Source organism: Eumetopias jubatus, unplaced genomic scaffold (genome assembly GCF_037043125.1).
Source record: "Eumetopias jubatus isolate StellerSeaLion01/CBP00866 unplaced genomic scaffold, mEumJub1_p1.0 scaffold_5, whole genome shotgun sequence".
Classification (NCBI taxonomy): Eukaryota; Metazoa; Chordata; class Mammalia; order Carnivora; family Otariidae; genus Eumetopias; species Eumetopias jubatus.
Genome location: NW_028274811.1, coordinates 21,692,420 through 21,718,253, shown reverse-complemented (window position 1 = coordinate 21,718,253; position 25,834 = coordinate 21,692,420). Strand labels below are relative to the sequence as shown.

Here is a 25,834-nt window from a genome sequence, read left to right as displayed (position 1 = left end):
AGAGAGAGAGAGAGAGAGAATCTCAGGCAGACTCCCCACTGAGCGTAGAGTCTGATGCCCAGCTGGATCCCAAGACCCGAGATCATGACCTGAGCCGAAATCAAGAGTCAGATGCTTAATGGACTGAGCCACCCAGGCCCCCAAAATGAGGTCATTTAAACTGTGCTACCTAGTAGATTACTCAAACCTGCATTTTGTTTCAAGAATTACTTGGCTTAGAATAATTAAATGACACACTTTCTAACGAGTGATATTGGAGGAACTGCTGCAGACAAAGCCCAGGTAAACCACACCCAGTGCTCCAGCTCAGAACAGCATTTGCTCAGGTGTTTAAACAAAGGGTCAGAAATGTTTTTCTCAGAGCATCTTTAAAGACATCAGCTATGTACCAGTGTTTATTTATGCTTTTGGTCATTATAGAGCCAAAACAGAAGTTGTAAAGAAGAGACTAAAGATTGCATCAATATCATATTCTAGGATGGAAAGAATACGTGTCCTCAGAATTCTAGAGGCTTCATTCAAAAATCAGTAAACTCCAAAAGCAAGCAACAAGTTATTTTCTAGAAAGCCTAAACTCCAAAATAAAGCAACAGTTTGTTTTCTAGAAGGCCTGAATCAGTTCTGGAGAGCCTGAAACTCATGTAGCCTTTTGTTTTCTTCACACAAACACTCATCAGTCTGATCTCTCAGCTGGAGGCAGGCTGTGGGCTCCTTAGGACACTAACTCTGAATACGGCTGCAACTATTCTATCCCATAGCATACTTGCCCTGGAATTAGGAACAAACCTCACTTTTCAAAAGAAGAATACATCCACTCATTTCATTCCTGCTACTTGATAGAATAATGTTATTTTTCTGCAAAATGTGTAGGCACAACTGATTTTTAAGCTGGAAAAGTTAATGAAAACAACATTGCATTTGAGGTCAGTGGGCAAGAAAAATGGCTGTGAGCCAAATCCCACATCCCAAACATTTTGCCTCTGCGGCATGTGAACAAAATGCCCACTCTCCTCCTGATCTCCAGCAGAAGCAAAACAAAACCCTGCAAGACAGTTATCCATTGGAATTGGAAGCTTTTCAGGGGCAGAAACACACACACACACACACACACACACACACACACACACACACACACTCCCTGTTTAAGACACAATAAAAAGGCTCTTTCACACAGAATGTTCTGTGCACAGGCAGCACAAGGACTACCCCTGGAGATGCTGTTTCAGGGACAGCCAAGAGATCACAAGCCTAAAACAAGCAGTTTTTACAAGATACACAGTAATCTCCCCAATTCCAAATACAAGCAAGAAAGAATTCTTAAGGCCGGTTTATCTAGTCGGCTTGAAATCCCTTTGGACTAGTTGCAGAAAATTGTGCAGTAGAAATGAGGACGAATTTGTGTTGTCATGAGATCCTGCTGATTTTTAAAACTATGATTTCCTTTCTCTCAATGTAAAATTTCATGCATTAGAATTCAGTTGCACTTGGACTCCCCCTCACATTTTTCAAAGCAAAAAAGCAGTACAAAGAAGCAGGAAGTATCCACAATTACACGTGCAGCAACAAGTTAGCCAGAAAACTGAAAGTTTTAACTGTGAAATTTAGAAAAGCAACTGTATTACATGACATTCCACTGCTTAATCCTCTTAATAAAGAATACGAGGTTTTAAGTGCAAGCTGTTTACAGTCCAAAATATCATTATGTTAGAATTATATAAATTCTAACATAATGGGGACAAATTATATACCATATTACAATTTGACTTAATACCAAAATGTTCATAAATTTTCAGTTATTACCAATATTTATCCCCCATGTTTTCTGAATGAGTACTCATTACTTGCATCTCAGAATTCAAAGGTAAATAAATATATTAAGCATTGAAAATATCAATTTTACTTCTGACTTAAAGCCAACAGGTGATACATTTTAATCACCAAGGAAGAATGCGAGATAAATCAACCTGTAAACACAGCAGTTAGGATAGAATAGTTACGTAACCAGAAAACTGCTTTACTGAACTAAAGAACCTCAATCCTGGACCCTACTCTGGAAATCATATTCATATCTACAGATGTATCAGCATCAGATTATTGAAATCTCCTTCTTTCCAAGTACTTTTCTTTATCCTCAATTAACAACAGTTCTGTATATAACACATATACTGATTTAAAACAAACTGTATTCCTGAGCTGGACTGGGAATCCACACCATATTCTGTATAGAGAACAAGAGGGAAACCAGGGGTTCAGGATAATCTGCAGACAAGGGAGCCCATACAGCAAAAACACGCCAAGACAGACAAGAGCAGGTGGAAACTTACCACTGGAGCAGTTGATCCCACCCCAGCCAGGCTCACACTGACAGGTGTTTGGAGCAATGCAGCGACCGTGGACACATTTATCAGCACAGTGGGCTGTCAGAGAGAAAATCAATCAAATAAGGAAAGTTGGCACAAGAAAAAAAAAAAAACAAACAACAAACCAACAACACAGCTGTTTCACATCCCAGTGTCAAGTATCACTTAAAAACAACATGCGTGCTTGATAATTTCCTTCAGTCCATTCCTTGGCCCTCTTATGCTCTGCTGTGTGACCGAACAATTCCCCTTCTTATTTTGAGATCTCCAAATAAATTCCTTCATTTCTACTATTTAATTCTACTTCATGCCAAATTAGGAAAGAAGTTTCAAGGAAAACTGCCCAGCCCACATTTAAAAAAAAAAAAAAAAAAAAAAGATCAATGACTACCCAAGAGTCAATTGTCAATGACTACCTGAACTCTTTGTTTCAGGAAGAGCATGTGTGGATACAGGGACCAAACCAAACCCAAAGCAAGATATGAGGACTCTGAACTGGCAGAGTAGAGGGAGGGGTGTTCCCCTCACATGATACCTTCACCGGAAACAAAAGTCAAATTTCTTTGGGCACATGTCATTCACAACTATGACACAGCAGAAACAGGCGCTCTTTTTCTATTGACAAAAATATTCAAAAACTGTCATCCAGGTCTTTAGGAAGTAGTCAATCCCGGTTCCTCTTTCATTAGTGAATACCTCAGGTGTGACCCACTCCGTGGAAGTCAGGGTTATCATTGCAAACATGAGTGGATGGGTCGTCTGAGGATTTCTAAAGCGAAGGCCCATGGCCCCATAGAAAGGAACATCAAATATATACTGTGCTAAATGTTAACATTGCCTTCAACGGTAGCGCCACTCACTTTGATTAAACATTCTTTAAAGTACCTTGAAATATGAGTAATTGTGAGAACCACATGGCATAGTTGGGGGTTCAGATATTCTAAAATTTTATGTAAGGATGGGATAAGCTATCCTATGCTTTACAGATAAGTTTTATTAATGCATATCTTATTACAAAAGTAAAACAGATTTACTGTCTACATGTGAAATACCAAAAAGCAAAATAAACCTATCTCTGGTCCCATCAACTCATAACATTTGTGTTTATGTAGATCCTTTCAGGAAATTTTCCCTATATTTTTCTCTCCTCAAGGAAAAAAAAAAGGATCATAATATTTTTCAATTTTCCTTTCCACTCAATATAATGGTAAAAATCTTTCCACGTCATTAAATATTATTTTATGTGATTTAAGCAGTGTTGTGTGATAATTTATATTGTGCATATATACTGTATATATAGTGTATATACCATGATATATATACATATATATTGTATATATATTTACATGTGTATATATATATGTGTGTGTGTGTGTGTGTGTGTATTTTATATATTATTTTATTATATTTTCTGGACCAAAAACAACCACTTCTAAGGTATTTATCAAAAAAATTTAGACATGCGGAGATATAGGGGAAGGCATTTGAGATGAAAAGAAAGCAAAAGGAAGGGGTAGAAAGAAGTCAAATGGAAATGAGAAGATCTGCTTGGGTGCAATGTCAGGAGCAAAAGCTTTGGAAAGATACAGACTTTGAAAACCAAACTAAGGTGTTGTTAGGACTTTATTCTGAGAATTAACTGGGAATACTCTAATGAAATGTACAGAATTATTATAACAAACAATCAGGTAGAGGATATCACAAGGGAATACAGTGACCATAAACTTAAGGAACTAAAGGCTCACTTCCTTCACCAGAATAATTATTTAGCCCCCAGGCCACTGGGGAGGGATGCCAGGCCAAGGGAACTTGGGACCTTGGGCCAGAGTAGAGATATTGACACTAGCATTCCAAGGAGATGCTTAGCAACTCCCCAACACTTGATTCAGACAATCATATATCGGATTGTAAGTAAAAGTAAGATCAGCTTGTAACATATGAACACACATGCTGCCAGGTTAAGTCAATAGATGCCAACCTCAGGGTCCTCTGTCCCTTCCCATTTCCATGCCCATGTTTGATATTGTAGATGTGCCACTCCTTTGTAAGGTCATAGCTCCATACTGTTCTTTAAAGTGTAGCTATGTGGGGCGCCTGGGTAGCTCAGTTGTTAAGCGTCTGCCTTCAGCTCAGGTCATGATCCCAGGGTCCTGGGATCGAGTCCCACATCGGGATCCCTGCTCGGCGGGAAGCCTGCTTCTCCCTCTCCCACTCCCCCTGCTTGTGTTCCTGCTCTCGCTATCTCTCTCTCTCTGTCAAATAAATAAATAAAATCTTTAAAAAAATAAAAATTAAAAAATAAAGTGTAGCTATGCATATACAAGCCAGCAAACTACCATAATTGGAGTATGGAAGGGTCAATTAAATGCCACATAAAGCTCAGGTCTAACCGTGCCGTGGGCATATTCCGGATCACACTATGTGCTATGGTAGCACGTGCACCCCAGGACACTCCCACCTTACCGGGAACACTGGAGCCCACCGTAATATGTAAATATGAAAGTGCTTTGTCTCCCTTGACATCTCTGTTCGCAACATAATTGCAAACATCAGTCTTCAGACCCAAATTTACCAATTTCTCCTCATTTAAGGTACTAAAACTATTTAAAACTCCGTTTGCAAGTCTCGAGAAGTTTTAAAGATCTGATACTAGGCACCTCTACTATGAAAGAAGCGTTGTCTGGTATTGTGCATTTAAAAGAAAACGCAGGGCGCCTGGGTGGCTCAGACGGTTAAGCGTCTGCCTTAGGCTCAGGTCACGATCCTGGGGTCCTGGGATCGAGTCCCACATCGGGCTCCCTGTTGAGCAGGGAGCCTGCTTCTCCCTCTGGCTCTGCCCCTCCCCCTGCTTGTACACTCTCTCTGTCAAAAATAAATAAAATCTTTAAAAAAAAGAAAAGAAAAGAAAACACAGAAATTGGCTATGGCAGTTGAAGAAAAAAATGTGTCACCCATCGCCTCAAATTTCAAATTTTTGAGATCGCTGAGTAATCATACGAATGCTCTCATGTTTGATTCCTGATGGGACAAACTTGGTGTTTTATGAAATGAACACCAAGAAGTCCAGTCAGTTAGAATAGATAAAACAAAAATCCTGCGATGGTAATTGAAAAATCCAGATCACTTTTATAGAAGCCTCGAACTAACATTTGGCTAAAGTCTGGAGCAAACTGTCAATAGATAGTTAGCAGCAAACAAATTCATCTGTAAATTAATGAGAAACTGGAAGGGGGACTCTGCATTCCTAATGATTTTTTTTTTCTTAATTAAAGCTAAAGCCAATGGAATCGCCTCTGAGCATTGAAGCCTCAAGTCAAGTAATTAACTAAGTAATGGGAAATATTGTTGGGCATAGATTCCAAATGGAAAGAACACAAATTCTATAGCCATAGTGCAGGATCTTCCCACAGCATTAGACTCTGTCACACAGTGCCATGTGTGTTCCATGTCCTTCCTTAACCCACTAGCTTGGACCCCCACATCTAGCAAGAAACTTCACACAGTAACAGCTAGCCCAGCAGGAGCAAAGGGAGACATCAGAAGAAAAGAGAGTAAGCCATAAAACTCTGTGTCCTCAAACGTCCCAATTTGCCAAATGGCAGGAACATTCACTATGGCATATGTATGGACAAACACAGACCCTCCCCCAAGGACATCAGCGGAGCTCGATCCCTACCCTAGTCTCATCTTTCCTCATTTAGCTTCAGATGCCACCTACTCTGGAAACCAAGCTTCCATAACTAACAAACTCCACGTGAGAAACCAAAGTAAGATAAAGACATCGATTTGTCCTGTAGAAAATCCCAAAGTGAACTAGAAAGAGAAAAGGAACAGAGGTCCCCCTTAGATTTCAAGAATAGGTACCAAAAAAAAAAAAAAAAAAAAGAATAGGTACAAAAGACCCACCATAAGTGTGGCTCTTGCAACAATGGAAAACAGTCATTTTATTCCCTATTCAGGTCCTTTCTTCTTTTTTTAGAAGGGCAATTACAATCAGGAAAATGCTAGCAAAGATGATCTATTCAATGATTTATTTTTCACACCTCCCTTTAAGAAAATCATCACATTTCATTGTCTGAGGTTTTAGTTGTCTTTTTTAGAGACCAGATGTAAGCTGGATCTCTGCACCCCACTAAATGCACTGGTGCAGACTCATGACTTGTGAGGGGCAGCCAAGGCATCTTCCACCTCAAGAACTGGCAGGCAAGAGACACTGATGAGAAGAACATGCCACATCTTTGAAGTGAAAGCTGTGGACAGTCTGTCTGCCCGACAGACAGGTGAAGACTGACATGATGACCCTAGGATCTTCTCTAATTAGGATCCTATTTCAGCCTTAGTTCCTAAATCCATTTAAATCCCATTTACCAGTGTCATGGACCTCATTCCGTTCACTTGTAAATACTTGGCTTTAATACCAAGAGCCACTAACTATACTCAATAGTTTTCTCTTCTGCCACATACATTTCACTTTGGATTTACACCTAGGGTATGGGAAAAAAAAAAAAGAGAGTGGGCAGACTAAAGATTCCTTTATAAACCAATTATATCTCCTAATACAGTACTTACTGTTATTCTAATGGACATACTTTAATCAATTCACTTAATTTGAAAAATGTTTCCATGATCCAAGTATCTCTTGAAAATAACTATCCAGAAGAAATACAAACCTTCCTGCTAACCCATCTTTCCTCAGAAATTCCTTTTATTCTGATATTATAAGTGAATAGCATAGGTCACAAATCTTGTTTTCACTCTTTATGCTGAGTTGCTATAGAGGAATATCTATTTTTAGAGTTAAAGGTGCCTTTACTGAACATAATTGCCACATTTTTTTCAGACAAGGAAACCGAGGGTAGGTACATGGGATGGTTTTCCCAACACTCATAGCTGGTGTTAGAGGCAAACGTAGGATTAAACTCTAGCACCTGACTCGCAGTAGGCCAAAACTTACGATGGGTTTTAAGAGAGGTGGGGGGCAGGGTGAAAAGGATGGTAGAGGTGATGCTGGGTCCCATACTAGGGTAGGTGAACTAGATGGCTAGGAGTCATAAGTTAGACGATTCAAACGAGGAAGAGAGAGAAAGCAGAGAGTTGACTTCTAAGATAAACTGTATCCACACCATACTTTTGTTTGGGGCCAACTATATAGTCATTACAAAATTCTAATTGCTATTACAGTGTTCAGGTGCAGACAGGAATAATCTTGTTTTCCTATACCTATATTACACTGCAGCTTACCCCACTGTGTTTCTTTAGAAAGGGGAAGGGAATTCTCTTTCCTTCAACGTAACGTTTACTGATGTTAGCAGACACATTGTTAGGCACTACTGTGGATACAGAGACAGCAGACCAGGAATTCTCCCTCTTCACAGAAAGTCAAATACAAGCTCCTCAAATTCAACGGACCCAGAGCAGAATGCAGGGGTATGAACAAAATACTGTGAGAGCATATTCAACAATTCCATTCCCATGAAATGTCCAAAAGGTGAATCTATAAAGACAGACAGTGCATCAGTCATCTAGGACTTGGAGGGACTAGGTGTGGATGTGGTTAATGGTTACAGGGTTTTTCTGAGGGGATAAAAACTCCCCCCTCTTGTGCTTTCTCTCTATCTCATTCTCTCTCTCAAATAAATAAAATCTTTAGAACAGAAATTGATTGTGTGATAGTTGCACAACTCTGTGAATATACTAAGAACCACTAAATTGTATACTTTCAAGGGATGAATTGTAAGGTATGAGAATTATATCTCAATAAAGCTGTCAAAAAATACTGCGAGGGCTGCAGGAAAGAGCAGTTAATTGCAACTGAAGTGAGATCAAGGAGGTTCTCATGAAAAGAACATCTGAACGGAGGAAGTGGACACGTTTGTAATAGAGTTGCAGGAAAGAGTGGCCAACAGCTGAGTTTCATACTCCTTTCTCCTTCCATCCCATTCCCAAAGTTGCAAAACCCACCATTTGGGGTCAGGGCTCTTGCCCCCCACCAGTCACCAGTGGTCCATAGATGACCTGCAGAGATGGCCGATCAGTCATGGAAGGTGAGAGAACATGGGGAGCCTAGAAATCTGCTTTTAATAAACGTCATTAAAAAAATATTTATCTCAAATTCCTTTTCCCTACATTCCTAATAGAGGTTTCATGGCTCTTTTTTTTTTTTTAAAGATTTTATTTATTTACTTGAGAGAGAGAATGAGATAGAGAGAAAGCACGAGAGGGGGGAGTCAGAGGGAGAAGCAGACTCCCTGCTGAGCAGGGAGCCTGATGCGGGACTCGATCCCGGGGCTCCAGGATCATGACCTAAGCCGAAGGCAGTTGCTTAACCAACTGAGCCAGCCAGGCTCCCACTTTCATGGCTCTTAAGGACAAGGACAAAGAGTGCCTACTAGTAGTGTCTTTGGCAAACATCTAAAGTTGTATACCTAATGTCTATTCTTCCTTCCATCCCACTTTCACCAGGGACAATAATGTGACCAGTAATTAACTACATTTCCCAGCCCTCTTTCTGGATTGAAGCGTCCAGGTGGAAGACAGTATAGGGGACAGACTTAATTAGAGTCATTCCCCTTCTCTTTCTCCGTTCTGATGTCTGGTGTGTTGACAAAATGGTTGAGTCTGCAAATACTATCATGACTTTGAAGGAAGGGCCCAGAGAATCATGGAACCCTTTGCTCCAGATTCCTTATATGGATGAATGCATGCCACGAATCAACCACTTCCAGACTTCTCGTTACATAACGACAATAAACCCCTGTACATGTTTCTGTTTTTCAAGTACCTATTTATTGTAGCCAAACATGATCCCTAACTAAAACTGCCCTTTTGGGAGATCTGTCAAGTGAGTCAGTTCCTCAATTAAAAAAAATAAAATAAGAGAAGAAAATGATTATCTCAAAAAAAGCTGAGAAAGCATTTGGCAAAATCCACTATCCATTTCTGATAAAAATTTTCTGTGAACTAGGAACGAAAAAGGTGCCTTCTCAACCTGATAAAAGGCAAATATGAAAAACCTACTACTAATACAGTAAAATAATAGTAAAAGAATGAATGTTCTACCCCCCACACACATCCACAAGATTAAGAAGACAAGGAAGACTGCTCTTACAATTTCTATTCAGCATTACACTAGAGACTCTAGCAAGTATAATAACACAATAATAAAAGAAATAAAAGATATCCAGACTGGGAAGAGAGAGGTAAATCTGCCTTTATTTATTGATTACATAAATATATCTATGTATATAGAATATTTGATGGAATCTACAAAAAAGCTACTAAAAATAATAAGAGTTTTACAAAGTTGCAGATAAAAAAACCAATATACAAAAAATACATTTCTATATACTAGCAATGGACAAGCAGACACTGAAATTTTATTTTATTTTATTTTTTTAATAATTTTTATTGTTATGTTAATCACCATACATTACATCATTAGTTTTTGATGTAGTGTTCCATGATTCATTGTTTGTGCATAACACCCGGTGCTCCACGCAGAATGCACCCTCTTTAATACCCATCACCAGGCTAACCCATCCCCCCACCCCCCTCCCCTCTAGAACCCTCAGTTTGTTTCTCAGAGTCCATCGTCTCTAATGGTTCGTCTCCCCCTCCGACTTACTCCCTTTCATTCTTCCCCTATCTTCTTCTTCTTTTTTTTTTTCTTAACATATGTTGCATTATTTGTTTCAGAGGTACAGATCTATGATTCAACAGTCGTACACAATTCACAGCGCTCACCATAGCACATACCCTCCCCAATGTCTATCACCCAGCCACCCCATCCCTCCCACCACACCCCCACTCCAGCAACCCTCAGTTTGTTTCCTGAGATTAAGAATTCCTCATATCAGTGAGGTCATATGATACATGTCTTTCTCTGACTGACTTATTTCATGCAGCATAACACCCTCCAGTTCCTTCCACGTCGTTGCAAATGGCAAGATCTCATTCTTTTTGATGGCTGCATAATACTCGATTGTGTATATATACCACATCTTCTTTATCCAGTCATCTGTCGATGGACATCTTGGCTCTTTCCACAGTTTGGCTATTGTGGACATTGCTGCTATAAACATTGGGGTGCACGTACCCCTTCGGATCCCTACATTTGTATCTTTGTGGTAAATACCCAGTAGTGCAGCAGACACTGAAATTTGATTTGATTTGATTTGATTTATTTATTTATTTTAAGATTTTATTTATTTATTTGACAGAGAGAGACACAGCAAGAGAGGGAACACAAGCAGGGGGCATGGGAGAGGAAGAAGCAGGCTTCCCGTGGAGCAGAAAGCCCGATGTGGGGCTCGATCCCAGGACCCTGGGATCATGACCTGAGCCGAAGGCAGACACTTAACGACTGAGCCACCCAGGCGCCCCCAAACACTGAAATTTTAAAAGCCAACTACAATAGCATCAAAAAAAGGGTGAGTCTGACCAAAACTGTGAAAGACATATACACTAAGAATTAACATCACTCTGAAAGTAAAGAATTGAACAAAACTATCAATCAATTTGACTTATTTGACACGTACAGAACTCATTCCATGCCACAGCAGAACATATATACCCTCTCCAAACAGAGATAGACCTTGTTTATAAGTCAGATGATTCAATATTGTTAAGATATCAGTTCTCTTCCAAATAGATCACAGATTCAACACAGTCAAAATCCCGGCAGTTTTTCCTATAAATATTGACAAGCTGATTTAAAATTTATATGTTAATGCAAAGTGCCTACAAGGGCCAAAACAACTTTGAAAAAGAAATACAAATACTACTTGCTTTAAAGACCTACAATGCTTACAAAGACATGTGATGTTGGTGTAAATATAGACAAATAGATCAGTGGAATGGAAAAGAGGGTCCAGAAATTAATTTACACATGTATGGACAATTATCCTTTTACAGAGGTACAAAGGCCTTTTAAAAAAGGCCTTATTGAAGAAATAAACAACGCTGGAAAAATTGAATATCCATATACAAATAAATTAATGTGGGAAATTGCACACCGTATACAAAAATTAACTCAAAATCAATCATAGACCTAAACCTAAAACCTAAAAGTATAAAACCTATAGAAGGAAACAGAGGAGAAAACCTTGGTGACCTTGAGCTGGACAAAGGGTTCTCAGATACAACACCAAAAACACAATTTGCAAAAGAACAGATTCATGAATTTGTCCAACAAAATTAAAATTTTTGCTCTTCAAAAAAGCATTATGAGAATGAAAAGATAAGTCACAGGATGAAACTAATTTTTCCAAAAAATATTTTCCGATAAAGAACTTGTATCCAGAATACACAAAGAGTACTAGGAAAATAATCAGTGCAATTACAAATAAATAAATAGGCAAAAGATTTGAACACTTCCTCACAGAAGATGTACTAATGGCAAATAAGCTCATGAAAAGATGCTCATTATCATTAATCACCAGAACAGCGCAAATTAAAATGATAAGATAATACTGCGTAGCTATTCAAATGACTGAAATTAAGAGGACTGTGTTAACAGATGGCACAGAGGTGGAAGAACTACAACTTGCCTACATTGCTAGTGAGAATGTAAAATGGACAACCACTCTGGAAAAGTCTGGCAGTTCCTTAAAATGTTTATATGGCTGTTTGGATTGTTTGCAGTGTTCGGCTATTACAAATAAAGCATCTCTGAACACTTGTGTATAAGAACAAAATGATGCACCCACTCCACTCCTAGGTTTAAGACAAGAGAAATAAAGGCCTATGTCCACCCATACCAAGAACTTGTGTTCTTTGTAATTGCCCAAAATGGTCCATAAATACATGAAAGAATACATAAATGGTGGTACATCCACACAGTACAATACTTACTCAGCAATAAGAAGGAATGAACTAACGATACACAAGACAATATGGATGAGTCCCAATGTGATTATGCTGAGTGTAAGAGACTAGACATAAGACAAAACATACCGTATGATTCTATTTATATAAATCGCTAGAAAATACAAACTAATCTCGGGTGACAGAAAGCAGATCAGTGGGTACCTAAGGCAGTGGGGGATGGGCAGAAGTGGATGGAAGGAATTACCAAGGCACGTGAGGAAATGTTTGTATGTGATGCATATGTTCACTATCAGAACTGAGATGGATGGTTTCACGGTTGTAGACGTGAAATGCATGCCGAAATCTATCATACATACGCTTCAGCTTGTAGTTATTTTCTGTCAATTTTACCTCAGTAAAGCTGTTAAAAACAACAACAAAACTAGAGAGCGAGGAGAGCTACCGAAGAAGGACAAAAAGACCTCTCTAGAAGAGAACAGATTTTTAAAAGTCTGAAGGAACACTAAAATAGTGTACACGTTTGGCAATTTCCATAAGAATCTATGGTCTGCAAATACTTATGAAGGTACTGGCTTAGAAGCTCCCAAGAAATAAATATTTGGGGAACTGCTTATACTAAAAACTCATAATGTAATATTCTACTAAACTGTTCCTCTACAATGTGAATAACTTCTACAGGAAAAAAAAAAAAGTTTGTGTTGAAATTCACTATTGTAATGGATCCCACACAAGGGACTGAAACACCATCTGTGGAGCACATAATCCTATTCATTTGTTTGAAAATGGAAAGAGTTTTTAGCTTAATTCCACACATATACAGGCCTTATCTATTTTGGCCATGGACTCTCCCATTGTCTCTTTAGGTTAAATCAGATTTAAGTCGCATAAGTAACATGATCCTAATGGATCATACTTTCAAAAAGTTAATAAGCACTGGAATAAACCCTAATTTTCCAAAGCACGAATTTATCACAACCCAGCCTATAACCAGTCTGATGAGACAACTCCAAACTGGTTCAGTTTGAGAAGGCTTTCAAAATCATCAGCATACAGTTTAGAGAAGAAACCAGAAGGAAAGCCCCTTCGTTTGTGATCAATCATTTCCCTCCTGGTCCTGTCATGTTGATGTCTGCGAGGAGAGCAAGATGATTCTACAGGAAGTGCCATACCAGGCTCTTCTGTTTTTAGAAAGGCATTCCTCTTGCTTCAACCGCTCTCTGTGGAGCCATGGAATTCTTGCACAAATACTCTTTCCCACAGCATGTTTTCCACCACATGGCATTTCCCCCAGTCTGCCCTATTTCATCTCAATGACACTTGGTTCCAGACACTTTGCTTCCAGCTAGCTCATACATCCGAATCACACATTCCCAGTAAAGGCCAGCTCGAGGCAGTTAAGAGGGCAGTGGGTGTCTGAGTTATGGTTACCCTTTCTCCCATTCAGTGTCTTCACCCCTCCTCCCTCCTTGGTGGCAGTCCCTGGATACTTCCTTTCGGACTCTGGTGCCCTCATGTTCCTTCTACAGCCCTGTCTCCACCAGCTTGACAATAAATGGAGTCCTCATAGCCAAGGGCCCATGATTAATAATAACAGCCAAGGTTATCTCCTTGTCAGGGACATACTTGCATTTTAGGATCGAAGACTTAAGCCAAATATATAAATTAAGTGGTAGAACTTCAAAGAGGGGAAAATCAAGGGTCCAAGAGAAAACCAGCAACCGGACCTTTGCTACTAGAATGCGCCACACAAACCAGGGAACACGAACTCAATGCCTCCAGAAGCCACATGAGATCAATGAGGAGAGTAGGCAGGTCAAAGAAGGCCTGAGAAAACGCAGAGAGCATTTGCTCATGTAAAAGGGACAGCTCCAGGAGGTCAAAAGGAACAAACTTCCCATTATAAAATAAGTAAGTGACAGCATGGTCATACTAATAATACTGTATTGCATGTTTGAAGGTTGCTAAGAGTAGATCTTAGAAGTTCTCATCACTAGGAAAAAAATATTTTGCAACTATGTGTGGTGATGGATGTTAACTAGACTTACTGTGGGGATCATTTCACAACATATACATATATTGAATTGTGGTGTTGTATGCCTGAAACTAATATAATGTTATATGTCAATTATATCTCAATTACAAATAAATAAATAGAAGGGACAGCTCCCCTTCAATGCCTCTAGTCTCCTGCCACATAATAATATCAAGCCAATGTTACCAATTGCCTGGTTTTTCCATGGAAGAGGAAAGTCCTAAGTTTTACGTTAAATTAAAAAAAAAAAAAGTAAAACACTCCGTGGACCAAATCAAACATGATTATACATCAAGTCATCTAGCCTGTTAGTCTGCCACCTCTGGCATAGACTACTGACTTGCTTTATGAAAAGATCAGTGCTGGTCCTAAAAGTGTTCAGAATAAACAACTTTTAAGTTCTCTAAGAGATGGCATTTTTAACTTAACTGTCCTTTTTTCTTAGTTTTTGTTTTTGCCCTTGAGTCAAATCTATCATTTACATAGCTATTTTGAATTTAATATCAAGATCAGCTTCATAGGCATACTCACTGATGACTTTATGTTTGGTGAACAACTGTTTGCCATGAAATATCTCTGTTAATAATCTTCAAAGCCTGGAGGAGAGGCGCCACCAATGCTGGCCCAGGTGGTAAAGCCAGTAAATAGGTACAGCTTCTATGCCATGGTGAAGGGTAGAAGGTCTGCCATATCCTCTCATGACTCAACTAAGTATTTCCCTTTCTTGAGTTGTTAAAACAGATATTATGATTGTACTCCCCCTCAACAACCATTCGGCATCTCCCCATGGACATAAAAAGTGTCTTTATGGGAGCTGTGGGATTCGGCGCCATGCTCCAAATGGCCCAGGAGTCTTGCCTACCCACGCATCAGGGAGTAGACACACAGACCTCAGCCCCAGCTACGGACCCTGCAGTGGCCCATGAACTGCCTCCGGTCCATCTTGGCCATGGTCCAGGAGCCCCTGAAGAACTGTCTTAAACAATCACCCGTGGACGAGAGAGCCTTTGTGCGAGACCAGGTTTCCAGTGGAGAAGCTCCAGCACATCACTGGAGCAAAAAAAATGTAAGTGTAGACACACTGGGGAGGCTAGGAGGAACAGTTGTATTTTACGCATGCTCCCTCCCCCAGGGCAGCACAGCTCAGTGCCAAGAGAGCCCTTCTCTGCCTGTGATTTCTCATGCCAGGGAAAGAGAGAGTGTGGGAGTGAGCGCGCATTTCCCCCAAATGTGTAGAACTTTGTCAGAGAGGCTCATTTCTCTCTTGTCACATCCAGATTATAGAGTTGGGAGCTACATGACTGGGAAAAGGGAAGAGGCTGGGAGAGTGGCAGATAGGAATCTTGGAGGGCATTAAAGGAATGTGGATCCTATCTGCGGTTCAGAGTGCACCAAGAAGTCCACCCATGAGCCACTGGGAATGTCCAGCCTGTGGATTCTCCTAACTGGCCCATGAACACTCCCAGTATTTCATGTTCCTTAAACCACCCCCCACACAAACTCTGTGTCCAGCTCTCTGTGCATGCTCCCAACGGTGGTAAGAATGAGCTTTGGCAGCTGCTTAGTAAACATGTCCAGGAAGTTAGCCCAGATCTGTGGGCCAAGGAGAGACTGCAAGCTCAAGCTTTAGCTCTGCCCTTGGGAAAGCAAAGGGGAGGCTGTCAGCACAGCACCGGGCCTGCTGTGTTCCAGAATAGAAGGCATGCAAGTTTAAGAATTCTGCCACAAGAGGGAGCAAGAAGCGAGAAACAAATCAACAGAGGATCTGAGAAAGCCTCAGAATCCCTAGCAGAGCTGACAGAAGGTGTTTGGCTTCTAAAGTCAGTGAGTAAAGACTGGAGAAGGTGTCTGTTATTACAAATGGGAAGATCTAACAGCAACAAAAGACTCCAAGGAACATTAAATATCAAGGGAACATGACGCCACCAAGGGAATGCAGGAATCTTCCAGTAACCAACCTCAAAGACACGAAGAGCTGTGACTTACCCAATAAAGAATTCAAAATATCTGTAAAGGAAGCTCAATGAGCTCCACAAAAAAAGAAGAACAATTCACTAAGATTAGGAAAACGATATACGAACAAAATGAGTTTTACAAAAAATAATTGAAAAGAACCAAATAGAAATTCTGACTCTAAAGAATACAATGAATGAAATGAAAAATGCAAGAGGACATAAAAAGATGATTAGACCTATAATATGTTTTATATAAGCCTTATGGTAATCACAGAGCAAAAACCAACAGTAGATACACAAAGGAGGACAGAATCAAAGGATACCACTATGAAAAATCATCAATTCACAAAGGAAGGCAGCAACAGAGGGCCAAAGGGAAGCGGAGCTACCAAACAGTCAGAAAACAACAAGATGGCATTATTAAGTCCTCACCTACGGAAAGGTACTCCAAATGTAATGGATGAATTCTCCAATCAAAAGGCACAGAGTAGCTGGATTGATTTCATAAAAAAGCAAGATCAAACTATATGCTGCCCAGAACAGACTCACTTCAGCTTTATGCATACACACGGGCTCAAAGAGAAGGGATGAAAAAAGATATTCCAGCCAAATGGAAACCAAAACAAAATAGGGGTACCTACCTATACTTCTCTCTGAGAAAAGAGACTGTAAGCCAAAAAGGGTAGTAAGAGAGAAAGAAGATTACTATATAATGTCAAAGGGGTCAGTTCTTCAAGAGAATATACAATTGTTAAGTATATATGCACCCAAAATAGGAGCAATTAAATATATCAATCATATGCCAACAGATCTGAAGGAAGAAGTAGACAATAATAGCATAATAGTAGAGGACTTTAATATCCTACTTTCACTGGTGGATAGATCATTCACCCTGAAAATCAATAAGGAAATGCTGGACTTGAACTTTACTTTAGAGCAAGCGGACTTCAAACAGACATATAAGACATATTTGGTCCAAAAGCAGCAGAATACATGTTCTTCTCAACTGCATATGGAACATTCTTCAGGATATCATGTGATAGGATTACAAAACAAATCTTAGCAAATTTAAGAAGACTGGGATCATATCAAGTATCTTTTCCAACTACAGTGGGTTGAAACTGGAAATCACTAACAGGAGAAAAAGTAGAAAATTGACAAATATATGGAAGTATCACAATACAGTTCTGAACAACAAATGGGTCAAAGAAATTTTAACGACTGAGCCACCCAGGTGCCCCTGGGTCAAAGAAATTTTAAAAAATTACAAACAAAAGAGGGAACAAAACACACCAACACTTATGGGATATAGCAAAGGGTGTTCTAAAAGGTAAGTTCATAGTAATAAACGCAGACATTAATAGAATATCTCAAAAAACAACCTAACTCTACACATCAAGGAACTAGGGAACCAGAAAAAACAAAACAAAACAAAACAACAACAAAAAGAACCAACTAAGCTCAAAGTTAACACAAGGAAGGAAATGACAAAGAGCAGAAATAAAAGAAATAGAGACTGAAACACAGTAAAATAGACCAACAAAGCTAAGAGCTGGTTTTTTGAAAAGATTATCAAAATTGACAAATCTTTAGCTAGACTACCTATGGAAAAAAAGAGAGAGGACTAAACAAATAAAGTTAGAAATGAAAGAGGAGATGTTACAACTGGTAACACTGAAATAAAAAATATTGTAGGACACTATTATGAACACTTAGAGATCAACCAGTTGGAGAACTGAGAAGAAATGGATAAATTTCTAGAAACATAAAACCTACCAAAAGTGAATCATGAAGAAATAGAAAATCTCAACAAAGCCATAAGGAGTAAGGAGATAGAAAACTTTCCAACAAAGAAAAACCCAGGACCAAAATGTTGCCCTGGTGAATTTACAAGACCTTTAAAGAAGAATTCATGCCAATTTTTCTCAAACTCTTCCCCAAAACTGAAGAAAACACTCCCAAACTCATTTTACAAAGCCAGCATTATCCTGATATCAAAACCAGTAAGGACACTCCAAGAAAAGTAAATTATCTATCAATATCCTTGATGAATATAGAAATAAAAATTCTCAGCAAAATATTAGCAAACAAATTCAGGAGCACACTACAAGGATCACATACACTATGCAAGAGGGATTTATCCTTGGGATGCAAAGATGGTTCAACATAAAATGTGATACACCACATTAATCTAATCAAAGATAAGTTGAATGATCATCTCAATAGGTGCAGAAAGAGCATTTGCCAAAATAAAGTCATCCTTTCATGATGTGAACTCTCAAACAATTGGGCATGTAAGGAATGTAGGTCAACTTAAGAAAGCCCACGGCTAAGCATCATGCTCAATGGTAAAAAGTGAAAGCTTTTCCTCTAAGATCTGGAACGAGACAAGGGCACCCACTCTTACCACTTCTATTCAACTTAGTCCTGGAAGTCCCATCCAGAGCAATCAGGTAAGGAAAAGAAAAAAAGGCATCAGTATTAGAAAGGAAGAAGTAAAATTTTCTCTGTACATAATATAACCTTATATAGAGAAAATCCTGAAGACTCCATCAAAAACAGTTAGAGCTAATCAACAAATTTGGTAAAGCTACAGGATACAAAAATCAACATACAAAAATCAGTTTCAATTCTATACAGTAATGACAAAATATATGAAAAAGAAATGAAACAGTTTTGTTCACAATAGCATCAAAAACAATAAAGTACTTAAGAATAAATTTAACCAAGGAGGTGAAACTTTTGTATGCTGAAAACTACAAAACTTTGATGAAAATAATTTAAAAAGACACAAGTAAATGGAAAGATGTCGTGTTCATGGATTGGAAGGATTAATATTGTTAAAATGTCCATAGTTCCCAAAGCCTATTCAAAGCCATCCCTATAGATTTCCAATAGCTTTGGGATTTTAATAGCATTTTTCACAGAAATAGAAACAACAATCCCAAAATTCTTATAAAAACACAAACCACCCCCTGAATAGCCAATGTAATCTTAAGAAATAAACACAAATCTGGAGGCATCATTCTTGCTGATTTCAACCTATATATTCCATAGCTATCATAATGAAAACAGTATGGCACTGACACATAGACCATTGCAACAGATTCGAGAGCTATAAATAAACCCCGGGCATAAATGATCAACTAATATTTGATGAGAGAGCCAAGAATACTCAATGGGGAGAGGAGAGTCTCTTAAATAAATGGTGTTAAGAAAGGTAGATAATCACATGCAGAAGAATGAAATTACCCCTCTCTTACACTACTTACAAAAATTAACTCAAAATGGATTAAAGACTTAAATATAAAACCTGAAACCATAAAACTCCTAGAAGAAAGCATAGGGAAAGAGTGCCGTGATTTTTTTGATAGGATGCCAAAAGCACAAACAATGAAAGCAAAAATAAGTAAGTGGGATTATACTGAAGTAAAATGCTTCTGCACAGCAAAAGAAACAACCAACAAAATGAAAGGTCAACCTACAGTGTGAAAGAAAATATTTGCAAATCTTATGTCTGATAAGGGGTTAATATCCAAAATATTTAAGAACTCAAACAACTCAATAGCAAAAACCAAACAATCCAAAGGGTACAAACTCGCAGTAATAAGTTCTGGGGCTCTCATGTACAGCATGTCAACTAGAGTTAATAATACTATATTATACACAGAAACTTGCTAAGAAAAGTAGGTCTTCAATGTTCTCACCATGTGCTCAAGTTGTGATCTCAGGGTCGTGAGACCAAGCCCCACATCAGCTCCGTGCTTAGCGCCGCGTCTGCTGGGGACTTTTTCTCTCTTCCCCCTGCACTCTCTCACTCTCTCGCAAATTAATAAATATTTAAAAAAATGTTCTCACCACAAACAAGAAATGGTAATTCTGTAAGATGATGGAGGTGTTAACTAACCCTATTATAATCATTTTGCAGTACATGTAAATGTGTCAAATTAAAATGTTGTACACCTTAAACTTGCATGTCATATGTCAATTATGGGGAGCTGGGAAGAAAACCCAAGAAATTAAAGATCCAAAGAGTCCCTGATAAGTTAAATATTTATAATTACCAGTCTTAAGTTTCTATAAAAGAACACCAAATCCCTTACAGCATTGTTTCCCAATAAGTAGATTCTGAGAACTATCAGTTCTATCATGCTCTTGGGGAAGAAAAGTGGGAGCAGAATTTCAGGGCCAAATAAATTTGAGACACACCCTTACTCCAAGCATTTCCAGAGCCTTTACAAGACAGCCATAAATCTTCGAGAAAGGGGACCAAGCACAAGGCATTTCCCAATCTCACTGGATAATGCAACAGTGAATTCCCTAGGATGGGTATTCAGTAGCTCCCACGAAGGGCATATAACTATAGATAATGCCCAGGGTCCAAGTTTCTAGAAAACTACTCTCCTCCTTGGATCAACAGATAGATTTCATTTGGGGTGGCAGAGTTCTTTTTTGTCCCCCAGTTACACGCTAAGTACAATAGATCAACCCAGTTGTTTTTGAGCTTAAACATCAGTTTGGGGGCTGTGTTTTTAGACTTGCCGCCACAACCACTGCCCCTCCAATGTGCCCAGGTGGCCAGGGAGGTCCACTTCAAATCATGGTGTCCTCTGTGGTCTGCCTAAGAAGGCTGCTTCTCTACAGAGTGGTTCTCTTGGAGCTCTAGCTGATTTCTTTCAACCCTTTTAGAATTATTCATCAAGACAAAAACCACCTCTGGAACTTGGGATATTGCTGCAGCTTATGGGAAGAATAGTGTCCATGCAACCCTGCTGATATTACTACATGACTCCCCCCTCCTTTTGCAGCTCTGTGTGTGGCCCACAGGGATGTATTAGGATTTACCACTGGATTATCTGTGAAAGTGCTGATGGTCACCATCCTAGACGACAAAAAATGCAAGTTCTGTCATCACCTGGCCAGGTCAATGTTTTGTGGTTGGTCATTAAAATCAAAATGTGTTTTCCCCATTATTTTAAAATGACTTCACTGTAAAAAGATCTGAGCCATAGTACAATAAAAATTGCTTCTCAGTTCTGAGCTTTTTCTATTAACTATTATCTATCCCTGTAAGGAGACTGCATAAATTGTTAGACCTGTGAGAATTCCACCTGTCCTGCAAAGGCTAAAATTGCAGGAACTCATTTTCAGGAGATAAGGCAAGGATTTTTCATTGCTTCCCTTTGGCCCTGCCTCCATGGGACTCTAAAGTCAGGCTTTCTTAAGCAAAAAAAAAACAGGCAGTAGACATGATTTCCATCTGTTTGGACTAAGGCTATCCTGAATTCATGGTTTATTATTACTATTACTGTTATTATTAAATCCATGGTACCTATTTATGAAATCCTAACTGGTGAGCAAACACTGACCATCAGTAAATCAACAAAGATTTCTGGGCATTGTTTATCAGGTTTGCTATCTTACTACTAGCTGAGACCAAAGAGCAAAACTGGAAAACTGAAGTTTAGGTCCCAATAGATGTGTGGGAAAATTGGAATTTCTGCTGGTGAAGTATGGGGACAAAGGGCCTTTCCCAGTATTTAGTGATAGGTTCCTCTGCACCAAGTCGGGCTCCATAGCAACGGAATACAGGGTCCCTATGGAAACATGAAAAAATCCACTGCCAGTGGCAGAAAGGGCATCATGAGTAGGTATACTTAGAAACATACCATCTGACTGCTGTCAGTTCAAGGTCTCTTGGGCTAGCCTAACAGGATTGTCTCGCTTTTATCTGGACTCAAAAGAGTCTACCGGCCACAGTTGTTGGGAAATACTTGACAAGATCACAACTTTATTATTAACTGAGCCTGTGAGAGTCAAGCAAATCCAGAGCAGAAGGCTCAGATTGCCTTCAGCTTCAGGGAGATGCTCCTCTCTCCTTAAGGTCTCATTCTGCCTCCCTAAGTTCCCCCAGAGACATCCAGCTCAGCAATAAACAGCCTTCTGCCAAAGGTGGAAACTTCACAGCCTGAACGAGGCATTTTGCCCTGTGCTCCAGCTCTTCTCATCTTGAAAAATCTGAGCCCAAAACTTTGCCGCAGCAAAAGACCAAAATGACACGAAACCTGACTAAAGAATTTCCTGTGTTCGTCCATAAACTCCAGGTGAAGGAAATGAGTATCTGCAGGGCAGTTCTTCCCAAAAGGCTTGCCCATTAGGACAATTTGCCCGAGCCTGCACTCTCACTCCTCCCAGACCCTCCCACGGCTGACACCAGGCAAAATGTGGCTGTTGACGACGTCTCTTTTTCAATTCCCTAAATTAAATTGCTGACAATATAATCCTGAGTTAGTTTGGCAGATATTCCAGCTCACGAAGAGAGAGCTCGATTTTCCTGGGGACAATAGCAGAAACAAGGGCATATGACTTCACGGTTAAAGGGGGAAGGTGGGTATAACAGGGGTTGACCAGCTGCATGATTCAGGAACCACAAATGATATCTCCCTGACTCAAGAGGTCCAAAATGCTACAGGACGCCTCCTAGAGTCTCCTACAGGGATGGCAAGTACGGCACTCAGGCCACCCCAATGACAATGACAGACATCACTGATAAGTCACTCTGTTCTCTCTCTTAGCACACCCATGGCCTCGGAATCCTTCTGGTTGTTTTTTGTTTTTTGTAAGATCGTATTTATTTATTTGACAGAGAGAGAGACACACACACAGAGAGAGGGAACATAAGCAGGGGGAGTGGGAGAGGGAGAAGCAGGCTCCCAGCTGAGCAGGGAGCCCGATGCGGGGCTTGATCCCAGGACCCTGGGATCGTGACCTGAGCCGAAGGCAGACACCTAACGACTGAGCCACCCAGGCGGCCCTCCTCCTGGTTTTTTAAAGATTTATTTATTTATTTATTTTAGAGAGAGAGGTGGGGGGGAGGGGCAGAGGGAGAGAGAATCTCAAGCCGACTCCTTGCTGAGCTCAGAGCCCACGTGGGGTTTGATCTCACAACTCTGAGATCATGCCCTGAGCTGAAACCAAGAGTTGGATGCTTCACTGACTGAGCCACCCAAGCACCCCCCTCAGAATCCTTCTAAACACAAGGTGCCAGGTCACTGCTTCTAAAGGATGGTGCTCTCTCTCCCCAAAAAGAAGCTTTTTGTTAATTCCAGTTTAGCATCACATAATATTCTAGTACAAAATAAATAAATAGATAGATAGATAGATAGATAGATAAATAAATAGTGTCCCCTTAAAGTGCCATCTATGTGGTCTATCTGCCTCTTGGAAGAAAAATAGTCCTGCGTAAGTGAGCTACAGATGTCTTTAAGCCCTTAACCCAATATCTGGGTTTAAAAACCATCGCTTACCGAAGCATGACATTCAAACAAGAATAAAGTGCCTGTGCAATAATTATTTTTTATATAAACAGCAACCCCAGTTCTAGCTCCTTATTTCCCTATGACCAGTTCTGTTTTTCAAAAAATTGGCCAAGTTATAAATCAGCTGTGAATATTCATTCACTGCTACGGTAATCAATTGTCACACTCGTCTCTGCTAAGAACAGGAAATCATATATTGTTCAGTGTGTGGGAGCTAAGACTTCTTGTTTACAGTTCCAGAATTCTCTTAATGAATGCCAAAGACAGGCAGGGCACATCCATGGGAACTGATCTTCCGTCATTGCGGCTGCCCTACAAGGCAATAGAGTGGGTGACCCAGACCCCAAACCTCTTCCTATACCTTCCTCGCAAGCCACACTGCCTGCAATGCCCCCCCTTACAGCTTTAATTTGAAATAAGCACTTGACCTTCCCCATCTAACAAAAACAGGGAGGCAGAGTTAAGTCCACCACAAAGGAAACATTTCTCAGAATGGTCCCTTCCTGTGCAGCAGCATCCAGCCGGAGACTGAGCATCTGGGGCAAAATGATGGGAGCCAGCCTGGAGAAGGAGCCCCCGGCTGCGTCTTTTGTCCATTCTGATGCTGCCCCAAGCAGCCCGGCTTACGTCTGTAGTCCCTGTCCATCAGCCAAGGTGAGACCTAGGACATGGGAGTGAGAACATATGGCCAGCCTTGTCCCAGGATTAACCAGTCCTTCCCACAGAGGGAGAGGCGCCAACTTCCCACTCCACAGCTGCTTTTCCTGTGAGCTTTTCCTAGTCCTGTGAATGCAAATCTATAGGAGATTCCTACTTGCTAAGAAGTCGGTTTCAAGTATGTGTTTGGAAATCAGCTGTGTGTACTCTGAACACATCTTTCTGAAGTTCTGATCTTGTAGATAATGGTGAGGCCACTCAGAGCTGCCTCAAACACTCATATACTCCACAACTGCAGCGCCATAATGATCATGGTCTCAGCTCCTTTCCATGGACCAGGGCACCTTTGTGTTTCAGCTTGAACGGCTTCAAACTGCGCTCCCTACCAGGGGACCAGAGACTATTCCTCTCTCCTCAGTGCTCATGGAGGAAGCTGTGGGAGAAGGTAAGAGGCTGCCCTGGCTCCGCACCATCCCCAGAGCTGCAAACATTTGAGGTCTTGGGAGAGGGGGACCTGGGAAACTCTGCAGTGAGGAGGGAACGGACCCCAGCAACACAGTTGAAGGTCAGAGGCTCTGAAGGGCCTGGGCCTTCGGCCTTTGACCTTCGCATTTGTTATTCAAGTCCCAGTGCCAGACTGTCTCCCTTTTCTTCTCCACTGTCGCCTCTTCCTCCTAGTCAGCATTTCCGTGACTCTCTGAAGAACAAAGCAGTCTCACTGTACCCCCCAGACTATCCTCATCCTTGGAACCAAGGCTAATAAATGTATGTTTTTGGAGAGAATATCTTCACTAGTAATTAAGGGAACGCATAGTAAGGCAGGTACCCTTTTCCCGCATAGGTTGAAAGCAATAGTAATACTTAGTGTTGGTGAAGATATGGAGAAGTGGGAACCCTCATATACTTTTAGTGGACAAGCAAGTTGTTACAACCTGTTTGGACAGCAATTTGGCAATTTGTATCAAAAAAATCTTAAAATGTGGCTCAGAGGGCTCCTGTCTCCTCATATCCATTATTTCCTTCCCATAAAAAATATATTTTTACTGGGCCCTTGACCATTCAGAATTCAGATGCTCTTGCAGGTTAGGGAGTCCTGTGACTAAGTTCAGGCCAAGTGGAAATGGAATGTGATCACTTCCATTTAAAAGAACTTTCTTTAGGGGCGCCTGGGTGCCTCAGTCGGTAAACGTCTGCCTTCAGCTCAGGTCATGGTCCCAGGGTCCTGGGATCGAGCCCTGCATCGGGCTCCCTGCTCAGCAGGAAGCCTGCTTCTCCTTCACCCTCTCCCCCTGCTTGTGTTCCCTCTCTTGCTGTCTCTCTTTCTGTCAAATAAATAAATAAAAATCTTTAAAAAAAATTAAAATTAAAAAAAATAAAAGAACTTTCTTTAGAAGACAGCCGGGGGCAGTGGGTGGCTCAGTCCATTAAGCATCTGCCTTCAGCTCAGGTCATGATTCCAGGGTCCTTGGATTGAGCTCCGCGTTCGGTTTCCTGCTCAGCAGGGGCATCTGCTTCTCCCTCTCCCTCTGCCCCTCCCCCCACTCATTCTCTCTCTCAAGTAAATAAAATCTTAAATAAATAAAAAAAAAGACACCTGGCATTGCCATTTGCCTCTTTCTCCCACCTCTTCCAACCATTTCTTGGGACCAGGATTGATATGTGGAGATCCATAATGGTATATGA

At 40.3% G+C, this 25,834-nt stretch overlaps 1 protein-coding gene across 1 annotated transcript in view; it reads right to left on the bottom strand.

The window, feature by feature from the left end:
* The window catches only part of MEGF10 (multiple EGF like domains 10), a 119,424-nt gene that overhangs the window by 76,588 nt on the left and 17,002 nt on the right, over positions 1-25,834 (bottom strand). The window contains exon 4 of the mRNA XM_028103669.2: positions 2,325-2,417. Coding sequence (XP_027959470.2) covers positions 2,325-2,417 — 93 coding nt within the window. The remainder of the gene's footprint in view (positions 1-2,324; positions 2,418-25,834) is intronic.